Source organism: Myxocyprinus asiaticus, chromosome 3 (assembly GCF_019703515.2).
Source record: "Myxocyprinus asiaticus isolate MX2 ecotype Aquarium Trade chromosome 3, UBuf_Myxa_2, whole genome shotgun sequence".
Lineage (NCBI taxonomy): Eukaryota > Metazoa > Chordata > Actinopteri > Cypriniformes > Catostomidae > Myxocyprinus > Myxocyprinus asiaticus.
The window spans coordinates 43,590,856-43,604,357 of record NC_059346.1 but is presented as its reverse complement, the minus strand read 5'-3'; the positions used below and the strand labels follow the sequence as shown (position 1 = coordinate 43,604,357).

The 13,502-nt window shown below is 40.2% G+C and overlaps 1 protein-coding gene across 1 annotated transcript in view; it reads left to right on the top strand.

Moving 5' to 3' along the window:
* The window catches only part of skic3 (SKI3 subunit of superkiller complex), a 60,703-nt gene extending 48,037 nt beyond the window's left edge, over positions 1-12,666 (top strand). Inside the window, exons 38-40 of the mRNA XM_051662729.1 lie at positions 969-1,099; positions 1,633-1,762; positions 12,527-12,666. Of these exons, the coding sequence (XP_051518689.1) occupies positions 969-1,099; positions 1,633-1,762; positions 12,527-12,604 (339 nt within the window). The 3' untranslated portion in view covers positions 12,605-12,666. The remainder of the gene's footprint in view (positions 1-968; positions 1,100-1,632; positions 1,763-12,526) is intronic.
* Positions 12,667-13,502: the final 836 nt, after the last annotated feature.

Below are 13,502 nucleotides of genomic sequence, written 5' to 3'. Positions count from 1 at the left end.
CTCTCATCATTTACTCACCCTCATGTCATCCCAGATGTGTATGACTTTCTTTCTTCTGCAGAACACAAATGAACATTTTTAGAAGAATATTTCAGCTCTATAGGTCCATACAATGCAACTGAATGGGGTCCAACACTTTCAAGCTCCAAAAAGCACATAAACAAAGCAAAAAAGTAATCCATAAGACTCCAGTGGTTTAATCCATGTCTTCTGAAATGATCCAATATAACTCCTTTTTTCACTGTTCATTTTGCCATTGCAGTCTTTAAGCACGATCATGATTTTGAGCTTGATTACACTTCTTCCTAGCACTTGACACATGCAGAGAGTGCTAAATTGCACTAGAAAGTAATCTAGCTTGAAATCATGATCGCTAAGGAGACGGTTGATGTTAAGATTTAGAGTGACATGGATTAATTTTTTCTCTCTTTATGTGATTTTTGGACCTTCAAATTTCTGTCCATCATTCACTTGCATTGTATGGACCTATAGAGCTGAGATATTCTTCAAAATCTTTTAGTTTGTGTTCTGCAGAAGAAAGAAAGTCATACACATCTGGGATGGCATGAGGTTTAGTAAATGATGAGAGAATTTTCATTTTTGGGTGAACTATTCTTTTAAGTAAAGAGATTTAATTGGCTCATTGTTTGTGTGTGTGTGTGTGTGTGTGTGTGTGTGTGTGTGTGTGTGTGTATATATGTATGTATATATATATATATAAAGTGAGCGAAATGACAAAAACTTATTTTGGAACATTCAGGGAATTTCAGTTATATCCGGGGAATATCCAATTTCAGTTGGATTATCGATTCATAAATAATACTTTTTATTCTAAAAATTATTTATTTTAGTCTGCAGTGTTAGTCTGAAGTCATTATTATTCATTTGATTTAAAAACTATAAAAGTGTATGGTATGTCCTCATTTAGATAGCAAACGCGTGTGTGTGTGTGTATTTCTGCCCTGCAGGCTGGTGTGTGTGTCTCTGAGTGGAAGGACCTGGTGTTGGAGGCCAGCACTGAAGTCTTAAAGATGGGCAGCTCTACAGTAGCTCAGCTCTTTCAGGCCTTACTGCAGTTCTCCATCAAGATGGGCGCCAGGTAGATCCTTACACGGAGCACAAATGTCTGTGCTGGTCTCTCTCTGCATATGAGAGATATTTGCATCTAGCCGAGGTCTTTGTGTTCTCAGCTGCCCACATTTATTGTTATTTTGAACAGGCAGATCATTCTACATGTTTTGTCTTTTTACTTCATGTTTGTATTCCATTCTTTGCCTTCTGTTGGAATTGCATTCTTTGCATTTAGTCTATGTTAATATTAAATATATTACCTATTCCTTTTTACTTTGTTGTCATTAGGGTTGTCATGATACCACAATTTCAGTAGTCTGTAGCAATACCAGCAAAATGTCACGATTCTCGATACCAATTTTGATAGCTTGTAGCATTTGAAAGCAGCCATGTGTCAAACAGCATGTGGGTACTGAATTGAGTCGGTACTACCGGTACTGCAGAAACACTGGTATCAATAAATCCTTTTTATTTTACTTGACACTATTGCCATCATTATGATTATTATGATCACCATCATTGTCAGGATCAGATTGTTGATTATGCTTTGTTCTCCTGTAGGGAAACCCGTCGTCTCTTGGAGAGGATTGTTTATATGTCAGCCTCAGGGAGTTCTGAAAGTGTGGCATCTGTGGCACGCTGGTACCTCCTGCGCCACCTGCATGCCAAAGATGACCTGGAGCTGATAGATGTGAGCAAAAGCACTCACTCTATTAGTTTCACTCTATTGAAACTAATGAAAAACTCTGGCTGGCTCCCTTTCTTTAATCATATTAAAGGGGTCATGAAATGCTCTTTTTTTGGTTTTGGCATGAGCGCCTCCATTAAACTTCAGCGTAAACGCCCACTGTTATGATTTGCTAACATCGTGCAGCCCCTCAAATTCAGCAATTTTTGAAACTCAATATGAAGAGAATGAACAAGCTCCATAACATTATAAAACTAATTTCACGGTTTACATAACGCACATCCAACACATTGCATCTGAATATATTAAACTGTTCATCTCAAGTACAACTGTTAACACTCACACCCTGTCTACACTGGATGCGAGTGTCGTGTCGAATCAAAAGCAATAGAACCCATTAAAATAAATGATGCTGTCTACCTTGGAAGCATCCGTTGCGGCGTGTCACATTGCGCCGACAGTAAACAGATGTCCCGTTCCATTTTGCGCTGTACACGCTGGTACAACTGCCAACAACACAAATAAATGGTTTAGAAATTTCACGTCGACACGCCTGGTTTAGACAGCCTCAATCCGTTGCATTGGAAACAGGATGTCAGCACCGTAAACTATCAGTGATGACATTTGAAATATTCTTTTTTTTTTTTTTTTACACCCAATTTGGAATGTGCTTTTAAGTCCTCGTGGTCGCATAGTGATTCGCCTCAATCCGGGTGGCAGAGGATGAATCCCAGTTGCCTCCGCGTCTGAGACCATCAACCCGCGCATCTTATCACGTGGCTTGTTGAGCGCGTTGCCACGGAGACATAGCGTGTGTGGAGGCTTCACGCCAACTCGCCACGCGCCCCACCGAGAACGAACCACATTATAGCGACCACGAGGAGGTTACCCCATGTGACTCTACCCTCCATAGCAACCGGGCCAATTTGGTTGCTTAGGAGACCTGGCTGGAGTCACTCAGGACATTTGAAATATTCTTGAATGGAACTATTTACTTATAGTTGTGCTCAAAAGTTTGCATACCCTGGCAGAAATTGTGAAATTTTGGCATTGATTTTGAAAATATGACTGATCATACAAAATGATTTTTGATTGATTCTTTTATTTAAGGATAGTGATCATATGAAGCCATTTATTATCACATAGTTGTTTGGCTCCTTTTTAAATAATAATGATAACAGAATTCACCCAATGGCCCTGATCAAAAGTTGACATACCCTTGAATGTTTGGCCTTGTTACAGACACACAAGGTGACACACAGATTTAAATGGCAATTAAAGGTTAATTTCCCACACCTGTGGCTTTTTAAATTGCAATTGGTGTCTGTGTATAAATAGTCAATAGTTTGTTAGCTCTCTCATGGATGCGCTGAGCAGGCTAGTTACTGAGCCATGGGGAGCAGAAAAGAACTATCAAAAGACCTGCGTAACAAGGTAATGGAACTTTATAAAGATGGAAAAGGATATAAAAAGATATCCAAAGCCTTGAAAATACCAGTCAGTACTGTTCAATCACTTACCAAGCCAAGGTCAGGTAGACCAAGAAAGATTTCAGCCACAACTGCCAGAAGAATTGTTCGGGATACAAAGAAAAACCCACAGGTAACCTCAGGAGAAAAACAGGCTGCTCTGGAAAAAGACGGTGTGGTTGTTTCAAGGAGCACAATACGACGATACTTGAACAAGAATGAGCTGCATGGTCGAGTTGCCAGAAAGAAGCCTTTACTGCACCAATGCCACAAAAAAGGCCAGTTACAATATGCCTGACAACACCTTGACACGCCTTCTGGCACACTGTAATTTGGAGTGACGAGACCAAAATAGAGCTTTATGGTCACAACCATAAGCGCTATGTTTGGAGAGGGGTCAACAAGGCCTATAGTGAAAAGAATATCATCCCCACTGTGAAGCATGGTGGTTTTAGGGGTGTGTGAGCTCTAAAGGCACTGGGAATCTTGTGAAAATTGATGGCAAGATGAATGTAGCATGTTATCAGAAAATACTGGCAGACAATTTGCATTCTTCTGCACGAAAGATGCGCATGGGACGCTCTTGGACTTTCCAGCATGACAATGACCCAAAGCACAAGGCCAAGTTGACCCTCCAGTGGTTACAGCAGAAAAAGGTGAAGGTTCTGGGGTGGCCATCACAGTCTCCTGACCTTAATATCATCGAGCCTCTCTGGGGAGATCTCAAACGTGTGGTTCATGCAAGACGACCAAAGACTTTGCATGACCTGGAGGCATTTTGCTAAGATGAATGGGCAGCTATACCACCTGCAAGTATTTGGGGCCTCATAGACAACTATTACAAAAGACTGCACACTGTCATTGATGCTAAAGGGGGCAAAACACGGAGGGTCACGTGACACCATGCAAGAAGCAGACGTGTGAGCATCGAGCTCTGCACACATTGCACATTTTTTTTATTATTTTCATGTTATAATCTGGTGAAATTTGATACACCCAGTTACACATTTGCTCTTTGAGGCAAAACATGGCAAAGAAGTCAAAATCCTCGGGCTCTGGAGACATTAAAAGACACTTACATGTTCAGGATGAAAGCCCCGACAGGCCTACAGTCCCTACAAAGGGAAGCTTTCTTGGAAGAACCATCATATTTTCTTGTTCCCGGACTTTGCGAGTTCGATGAGAGAAACGTGATTGGTTCAAGGAATGTAAGAACCTCTTACATCAGCGAAAGATAGAAATGAAGGACGGTCGCAAAGTATTTACATGTCCCAATCAGGCAATGTCTTTTATAGAATCAATGGGTGAGTAAACCATTGGGTGTTTCTCATGTGAGTGGGTCGACTCGCTGTACTTACTCTGGCTTTTGAGGAAGCTGGTTCTTTTGTTTCTTTTTTCTTTTTGCGTTGGCTCCGCCGAGTGGCTGGAGTTTGTTTTGTGAATAACACTTTTCCTTAAAGAAACTTTTGCGATTGACAGAAGATCAATTTTACATTGAAGTTCCCGACCAGTTTGAGAGTGGACACTACGGATGACCGCAAAATATCTCACACAAAGGATGTCTTTTATAAAGTTGACGGATTGTGTAAGTCATGGTATATACTTTTATGCGGCCTCCAAGTGAATTGACTCGACCATCCGGGGAACCGGGATGCCGGTTTTGTTTCTTTTTGTATTGGTACCGCCTAGCGGCTGGAGCTTATTCTATTGAATAACACTCCTTTGGAACAGCTGTGGATTAATCTGTTCGTTCTTCGTGCTTATTCCTCCTGCTGGCTGGAGTTTGTTTTGTTGAGTATTTTTATGGGACATTGGAATGATTACGTCATCTGCTGAACTCATAACAGCTGGCTCACTGAAAATTCGTTTGTCTATCCGAGGAATCTGAATGGTTTTATATCAGCTGGAATTTGTTTTGTGGAAGATCACACCTTTGAGACAGTTCTGTGAATGAATCTACACGTTCTTTGTGTTCATTCTTCCTGTTGGCTGGGGTTTATTTTACAAAGTATTTTCTGTTATGTAATTTTGCCTCACAAATTTGTGAGGCAAAATTGAGCAATCCGATGGCAAAGTTGTCGTGGGGGCTCGTGGGCGTTCATGGACCTTTTGAGTTTAGACGGATTGTCGCCGGTTGGCACTTTCGTGCGCATGTTTTTCTGTTTGTTTTGTCCAGGGGGAAGTTCGGGGTTTGATTGTTTCACTAATGGGGAATGTGGTCTGTATAATTTTGTTTTTTGACACACAATTTATTTTTTCTTCTATATCAAAATGTCAAATGTTAATATGAGTGGATTGTCTCTCTCCACATGGAATGTAAATGGGTTGGGGGTACCCCATAAAAAGAAGGAGGTTATTACTTTTCTTAAATGTAAGAAATATGATATAGTGTTTCTTCAAGAAACACTTCTCTCCCCGCAGGAAGCTGAAAAATTTGGGAAGATATGGGGTGGACATGTTTTCTTTAGTGCTGGCTCAAGTAAGAGCAAGGGTGTCATTATATTGATTAATAAACATCTACAATTCAAATGTCTCAAACAGACTAAAGATAAATTAGGGAGAGTCATTATTGTTTTAGCAGAAATTCAAGGGCAAAGATTGATTTTGGCTAATATTTACGCAGCTAACGCTGATGATCAGGGCTTTTTTATAGATCTTGAAGGGGTGCTGCAAACCGCTGGCACCCCTCATGATATAATATTGGGAGGAGACTTTAATCTTTTGATGGACTCATTCCTTGATGATAGTGAAGCAAAAGTGTGTAAACCCCCTAGAGCAACATTGACGCTTCACAGGATGTGTAAAAATATTGGTCTTACAGATATTTGGAGATTTTTTAACCCATCTGGTAGGGACTATAAATTTTTTTCATCAGTCCATAAGATTTATTCTAGAACAGATTTTTTTTTTAATATCCAAATCCCTAATTTCATCTGTTGTTGATTGCTCAATTGGAAATACCTTATTCTTATACAGAGAAAAATAAATCATATAGTTGGCACCTTAATGTGTCCCTTTTGCAAAATCCTGATTTCCAACAAATGTTAAAGACTGAAATCAATGTTTATATGGAGACCAACTGGTCTTCAGTATCCTCTGTGGGCGTGGCTTGGGAAGCACTTAGGGGTTGGATCATACAGTATGCCTCATTCACCCCAAAATCCAAAGCACAAGAACTTGTGGAGTTGGAAGGAAGTATTAAAAGTGCCGAGGCAGAGTTGAAGCACCGTATGTCATCTGATGGCCTCAGAGAATTGACCCGATTGCCATATAGATATAATACTGTGTTGTTGCGGAAAGTGGAGTTTTGGTTATTCAGAGCAAGACAGTCAAACTTTGAGTCGGGGGACAAAGCAGGGAAGCTTTTGGCTAGATACAGTGCATCCGGAAAGTATTCACAGTGCTTCACTTTTTCTACATTTTGTTATGTTACAGCCTTATTCCAAAATGGATTAAATTCATTATTTTCCTCAAAATTCTACAAACAATACCCCATAATGACAACATGAAAGAAGTTTGTTTGAAATGTTTGCAAATTTATTAAAAATAAAAAAATGAAAAAAATCACATGTACATAAGTATTCACAGCCTTTGCTCAATACTTTGTTGAAGCACCTTTAGCACCAATTACAGCCTCAAGTCTTTTTGAGTATGATGCTACAAGCTTGGCACAGCTATTTTTGGGCAGTTTCTCCCATTCTTCTTTGCAGGACCTCTCAAGCTCCATCAGGTTGGATGGGGAGCGTCGGTGCACAGCCATTTTCAGATCTCTCCAGAGATGTTTAATCGGGTTCAAGTCTGGGCTCTGGCTGGGCCAACAGAGTTGTCCCGGAGTCACTCCTTTGTTATCTTGGCTGTGTGCTTAGGGTCATTGTCCTGTTGGAGGATGAACCTTTGCCCCAGTCTGAGGTCCAGAGCGCTCTGGAGCAGGTTTTCATCAAGGAAGTCTCTGTACATTGCTGCATTCATCTTTCCCTCAATCCTGACTAGTCTCCCAGTTCCTGCCGCTGAAAAACATCCCCACAGCATGATGCTGCCACCACCATGCTTCACTGTAGGGATGGTATTGGCCAGGTGATGAGCGGTGCCTGGTTTCCTCCAGACATGACGCTTGCCATTCATGCCAAAGAGTTCAGTCTTTGTTTCTCATGGTCTGAGAGTCCTTCAGGTGCCTTTTGGCAAACTCCAGGCAGGCTGTCATGTGCCTTTTACTGAGGAGTGGCTTCCGTCTGGTTACTCTACCATACAGGCCTGATTGGTGGAGTGCTGCGGAGATGGTTGTTCTTCTGGAAGGTTCTTCTCTCTCCACAGAGAAATGCTGGAGCTCTGTCAGAGTGACCATCGAGTTCTTGGTCACCTCCCTGACTAAGGCACTTCTCCCCCGATCGTTCAGTTTGGCCAGGCGGCCAGCTCTAGGAAGAGTCCTGGTGGTTCCAAACTTCTTCCATTTACGGATGATGGAGGCCACTGTACTCATTGGGACCTTCAATGCTGCAGAAATTTTTCTGTACCCTTCCCTAGATCTGTGCCTCGATACAATCCTGTCTTGGAACTCTACAGACAATTCCTTGGACTTCATGGCTTGGTTTGTGCTCTGACATGCACTGTTAACTGTGGGACCTTATATAGACAGGTGTGCGCCTTTCCAAATCATGTCCAATCAACTGAATTTACCACAGGTGGACTCCAATCAAGTTGTAGAAACATCTCAAGGATGATCAGTGGAAACAGGATGCACCTGAGCTCAATTTTGAGTGTCACGGCAAAGGCTGTGAATACTTATGTACATGTGATTTTTTGTTTTGTTTTTTATTTTTAATACATTTGCAAAGATTTCAAACAAACTTCTTTCACGTTATCATTATGGGGTATTGTTTGTAGAATTTTGAGGAAAATAATTAATTTAATCCATTTTGGAATAAGGCTGTAACATAACATAAAATGTGGAAAAAGTGAAGTCCGGATGCACTGTATATAAAGTAGAGAGAGTTTTTCTACCATTCCCTTGGTGAAATCTGCAGGTGGTGAAATATTTACCTCGGCCATTGATATTAATAATGCTTTTAAAGAATTCTACTTTGATCTCTATAGTTCCACGTCTTCGTCTACTGATGAAGATATTAGGAACTTTGTGGAACCATTAGATCTTCCTAAACTGATGACTGAGCAAAAAAATTATCTTGATTCTGAGATAACCTTGGAGGAGCTGGCCTGACGGCTTTTTCTCTGAGTTTTTCAAATCTTGTGCTACAGAACTGGCTCCACTTTTGTTAGAAGTTTATACGGAATCATTAAAGAATGGAAAGCTTCCTCCAACCATGACACAAGCCCGGATCAGTCTGATTCTTAAAAAGGACAAAGATCCAAGCAAGTGGAAAAGTTACCGCCCAATTTCTCTGATCCAGTTAGATGTAAAAATTTTGTCAAAAATTCTGGCTAATCGATTAAGTAATGTTATGACATCACTTATACATATAGATCAGGTGGGGTTTATTCGAGGCCGTTGCTTTTCTGATAATATTAGGCGTCTCATCAATATCATGTGGTCAGTAGCGAATGATCAATCTCCGGTCGCTGCCATCTCACTTGACACCGAAAAGGCGTTTGATATGGTAGAATGGGATAATCTTTTTAAGATTTTGGAAATGTATGGGTTCGGGAGTACATTTATTGGTTGGATTAAGTTACTTTATAGACACCCTGAAGCAGCGGTACAAACAAACGGATACATTTCTGATTATTTTACTCTGGATAGGGGCACCCGGCAGGGTTGCCTTCTTTCCCCATTATTGTTCTGTCTTGCCCTGGAACCATTAGCAGCCACGATAAGAAAGGAGGATGATTTTCCAGGGGTGATTGCGGGAGGTGTGGCGCATAAGCTTCTGCTTTACGCAGATGATATTTTATTATTCGTCTCCAACCCCACTAGATCTATGCCTTGCCTCCACAGAATTATTAACTCCTTTTCCAAGTTCTCAGGATACCAAGTCAGTTGGTCTAAATCCGAAGCTTTGGCTTTGACAGCATACTGTCCAGTAACGGCCTTCTAGCCGGGTGCCTTCCAGTGGCCCAAACAGGGAATTAAGTATTTGGGAATTTTATTCCCAGCAAATTTGTCTGATTTAGTCAGAGTTAATTTTGATCCCTTAATAAAAAGGTTTTTGAATGATGTGGACAGGTGGGCTTTGTTACATTTATCAATGATTGGAAGGTTAATGTTATTAAAATTAATTGAATTCCAAAATTCAGCTACCTGCTACAGTCTCTCCCTGTAGATGTCCCCCTCTCTTATTTCAAGCAATTTGATAGCATAGCGAAGTACTTCATTTGGAATGGTAAGCGTCCCAGGTTAAATTTCAGTAAGTTTCATAGGCCGATTGACAAAGGTGTGTTAGGCCTACCCAAGATTTAGTTTTATTATTATGCATTCAGTCTTAGACATTTGGCTCATTGGTCGCTTCCACCTGAGAGAGCCCCTCCCTGGTTTTGTATTGAAAAGGAAGTTCTTGCCCCTATCTCGCCACTGCAAAGCCTTCCGATTAATCTAGCCGGAGAGGTTAAGTCGCACCCCGTCATTTTGCATTTGCACTCGATATGGACAAAAGTGTCCAGAGTGTTTAATTCTGATATTTATTTAAACATAGCCTCAAGCATATGGCTGAACCCTAAACTATGTATTAATAAGTCCCCTTTCTGTTGGTCAGATTGGATTGTGAGGGGGGTTAATACACGTGGTGACCTATATGAGAGTGGAGTATTGAGACCTTTTGAAAATTTGGTTCAACATTTTGGCATTCCCAGATCTCAGTTTTATAAGTATGTACAGCTGCGCCACCTGCTCTGCACTGTTTTTGGGAGTGGCACGCACCCCCCCAGTGCGGCAGATACTCTGTGAGAGGTGATTGCTGCTTTTGGGAAGGGTCATGAGGCATCAGTGTATTACTCCCTGCTAATTCAGAGTCTGGGGACGGAACTTTGAATTCTCTCAAAAAATTATGGGAGAGAGATCTAAACTTGACATTGGAGGAGGGGGTGTGGGCTAGGATCCTAAAAAATGTCAAGTCTGCATCTAGAGATGCAAGGGATCGCATTATGCAATTTAAGATTTTACATAGATTTTATTGGACCCCCTCCAGATTGTATAGGCTTGGTCTTAAAGACACACCCACCTGCTGGCGATGTCAATCAGAGGTTGGAGACATAACTCATGTCTTTTGGGGGTGTGTTGAGATCCAGGAGTTCTGGTTGAAAGTTCAGAGTCTTACATGTGATGTATTGGGCACTCTGCTTTCACTTTGCCCCAGACTCTGTATTTTGGGCAATGGGGCAGTCATCGACGTTGAGAATCGGCACATAAAGAGTTTGGTCCTAACGAGCGTCATGATCGCCAGACAGGTTATTTTAAGGGGTTGGAGGTCAGTTGGAGCGCCCTCATTTCATGAGTGGTGCTCGGAGATGGGGAGGGTGGCGGCCTTTGAGGAAGGGATGTATAGAAGGCTGGGAAATCTGGGGTTACTTGAAAGGAAATGGGGCAGATATTTGGCCTTTTTGGAAGGCTTTCGGGGAGGGGTAGTGGAGAGGGATCTCTAGTTTTAAATATGTGTGTGCAATTTGATTGTTTTTTGAAAATATGCTATTTATTTATTTATTTATTTTTTGTGTGTGCGTGTTTTTTTTATTTTTATTTTTTATATTTATGACCACTGGGGTGAGTGTTTGTGTCTGGTGGGGGTGATCGGGGGGAAGGGTTTAATTGTACATAATTTGATTCCGACTTTTCTGTGATGTTTATTTAATTTGTTGAATGGAATCAATAAAAACTGTTAATAACAAAAAGGGGGCAATACACAGTATTAAGAACTAAGGGTATGCAGACTTTTGAACCGGGGTCATTTCATTTTTTTTATGATTGTGCCATTCTGTTATAACCTGCAGTTGAATATGAATCCCATAAGAAATAAAAGAAATGTGTTTTGCCTGCTCACTCATGTTTTCTTTATAAATGGTACATATGTTACCAATTCTACAAGGGTATGCAAACTTTTGAGCGCAACTGTACATTTTTGATCGGGTCCAAGTGTTTTTAACACTTAACAATAACAGTTCATTTGCAAAGCTTGAATCGTATAATGACTGGTTCACAAGCAATCCATGCTGATATGAGATGAAAAAACATGGAATCCTTGCTGAAATACAGACACATCCACATCCAGTTTCCAGTATCATCCTGCACTGAAATGCACATCGCCGGAAATGCATCTAAACGGTCAAAGACATCCATCCAGTGCATGTTTTCTTACACCAACAATTCAAAATAGCGCAGATGGGTGAAAGAACGTGTCCATGATGCATTCATGCTCAAAACAGCAAGAGGAAGCAGCTGAATGACAGAGAAAAGCTTCTCCTCTTCAGAGTTGTAATTTGACACCACGCCATTTAAAAGCGGTCCGAGATATGCATCAAGCGGTCAAAAACTCACTCACTCTGAATATGAACTGATGCACCAGTGGGCAAGGATTTAAGTAGGTGTTGATGCTTTTGAGCTTTAGAGGATTTCATGAATTAATGTACCCCAAGTTGCATAGGGTAGTCACGGAAGTAGAGAACGTGGCATTTTTGCAGCTTGGTTTCAATAAATGCTTTTATTGTAGTGGGGATTACGTTTTAAGTTCTGGAATTTACAGTATGTTTTTATAGTACAGTATAGTACTATAAAAACTTTATAGTATATGTTTTGGTTTTGAAAAAGCAATTAAAACAGATACAATATTTCATTAAACGTTTATTAAATAATCTATACATTTATACAGTTATAATAGTATTATATTTTAAAGGTGAATTGTGTAATTTATTTATGTTAAAATACTTTGTCCTCTCCCAGTTTAATATGCTGAGACACTAACTATAAGTGAGCCATTAGTAGGGTTAATTTCCCTGAAAAGTGGCTCTTTGGCACTGTCAAGAACATGGCTGAATTTGTTTGAGTATTCTGACCAGGCCGACACAGCGATGTTGGCTTATCCAATTGACTACCTGTTTGGAATGTTTTGGAAATTTGTTTGAACACATTCTTTATCCTTGCAATTCCATTTGGTTCCGCTGGTGGCGCAGAAATTACACACTTCAACTTTCATTAAGTTGTAAGACTGACCAAAGCTTTTTAGCTCAAGGTTAACTGAACAGCAAACTGGCGTTTGGAAACTCTAATATACAGTTAATGAAATGAATCATGAGCTCTTATTTTGTACTTACAAATAGTCATGAATCTGCATTTGTATTTTGTGTGTTCTTTGTGTAGTCCCTGATGGTGGAGGCTACAGCAACAGGAGACTGCAGACTGGTGGATTTCCACAGAAGACTCTACCCATCCAACTGAGCTGTTCCACCCATTCTCAAATCTCTCAGGAGAACACAGATTTCCCAGTCTAACAGGCAAAGGGCAGCTTCAGCTGTTCTCACTTTTGTCCTACTCATTCTATCTATCAGCAGTTTACTCGATCCACAATCAGTATGGATCCTGGTATTGTGTTTACAAATGTAAAAGTCGTTACATCACCAATGATTTATTTATTATATAAAAACATGAAATAGTGTGTGGATAAAAGTAAAGAAGCACTTGATCCGTGTGAATGACCCTTTGAATAGCAGTTTATTGTCATTTTCGGGTACAATAGAATCAGTTTATGTTCATTGTCAAACATATCACATGGTCATTGACTCATGAAAAATGACATTAATGATATATGATTAATTTCCTGTGCCTTCCCCCAATGACATTCATTCTTCATACTTATTATTGCCAAAAGGCTTGCCAGACTATAATTAACTTGAATTTACTTCAAACAGAAATAGCTTTTCTCCAACTCAGAAGCAATTCTAGCAAAGAAACAGTGGTCATTGCACTGGATCCAAAATTACTATTGTGCATGTTTGAAAATACAGGGAATTCAAGCTTTCAAATTGCCTATTTACAGTCAGAAAAGCATTTAAAGAGTTGCCTTTGGGGCATATTTGGTCTACAGATGCACAAGCAGAAACAATGGACTTCTGTTTTTAAAATAACCCCACTGTCATTTCCTAATAACTGACTTTACTAATCTCTGACCTGTGATGTACTGAAACAATCAGTTGTGTCTCTGAAATATGAAATCATGCAGATGAAAAAATAAATTGAGAGGGAAATAACAACAATGATTTATTGTGTTAGTATATTTATGCTTTGCAAATACACAATGCATTTGTCATTTGCATTTATGGCTTGGAAAATTAAATGA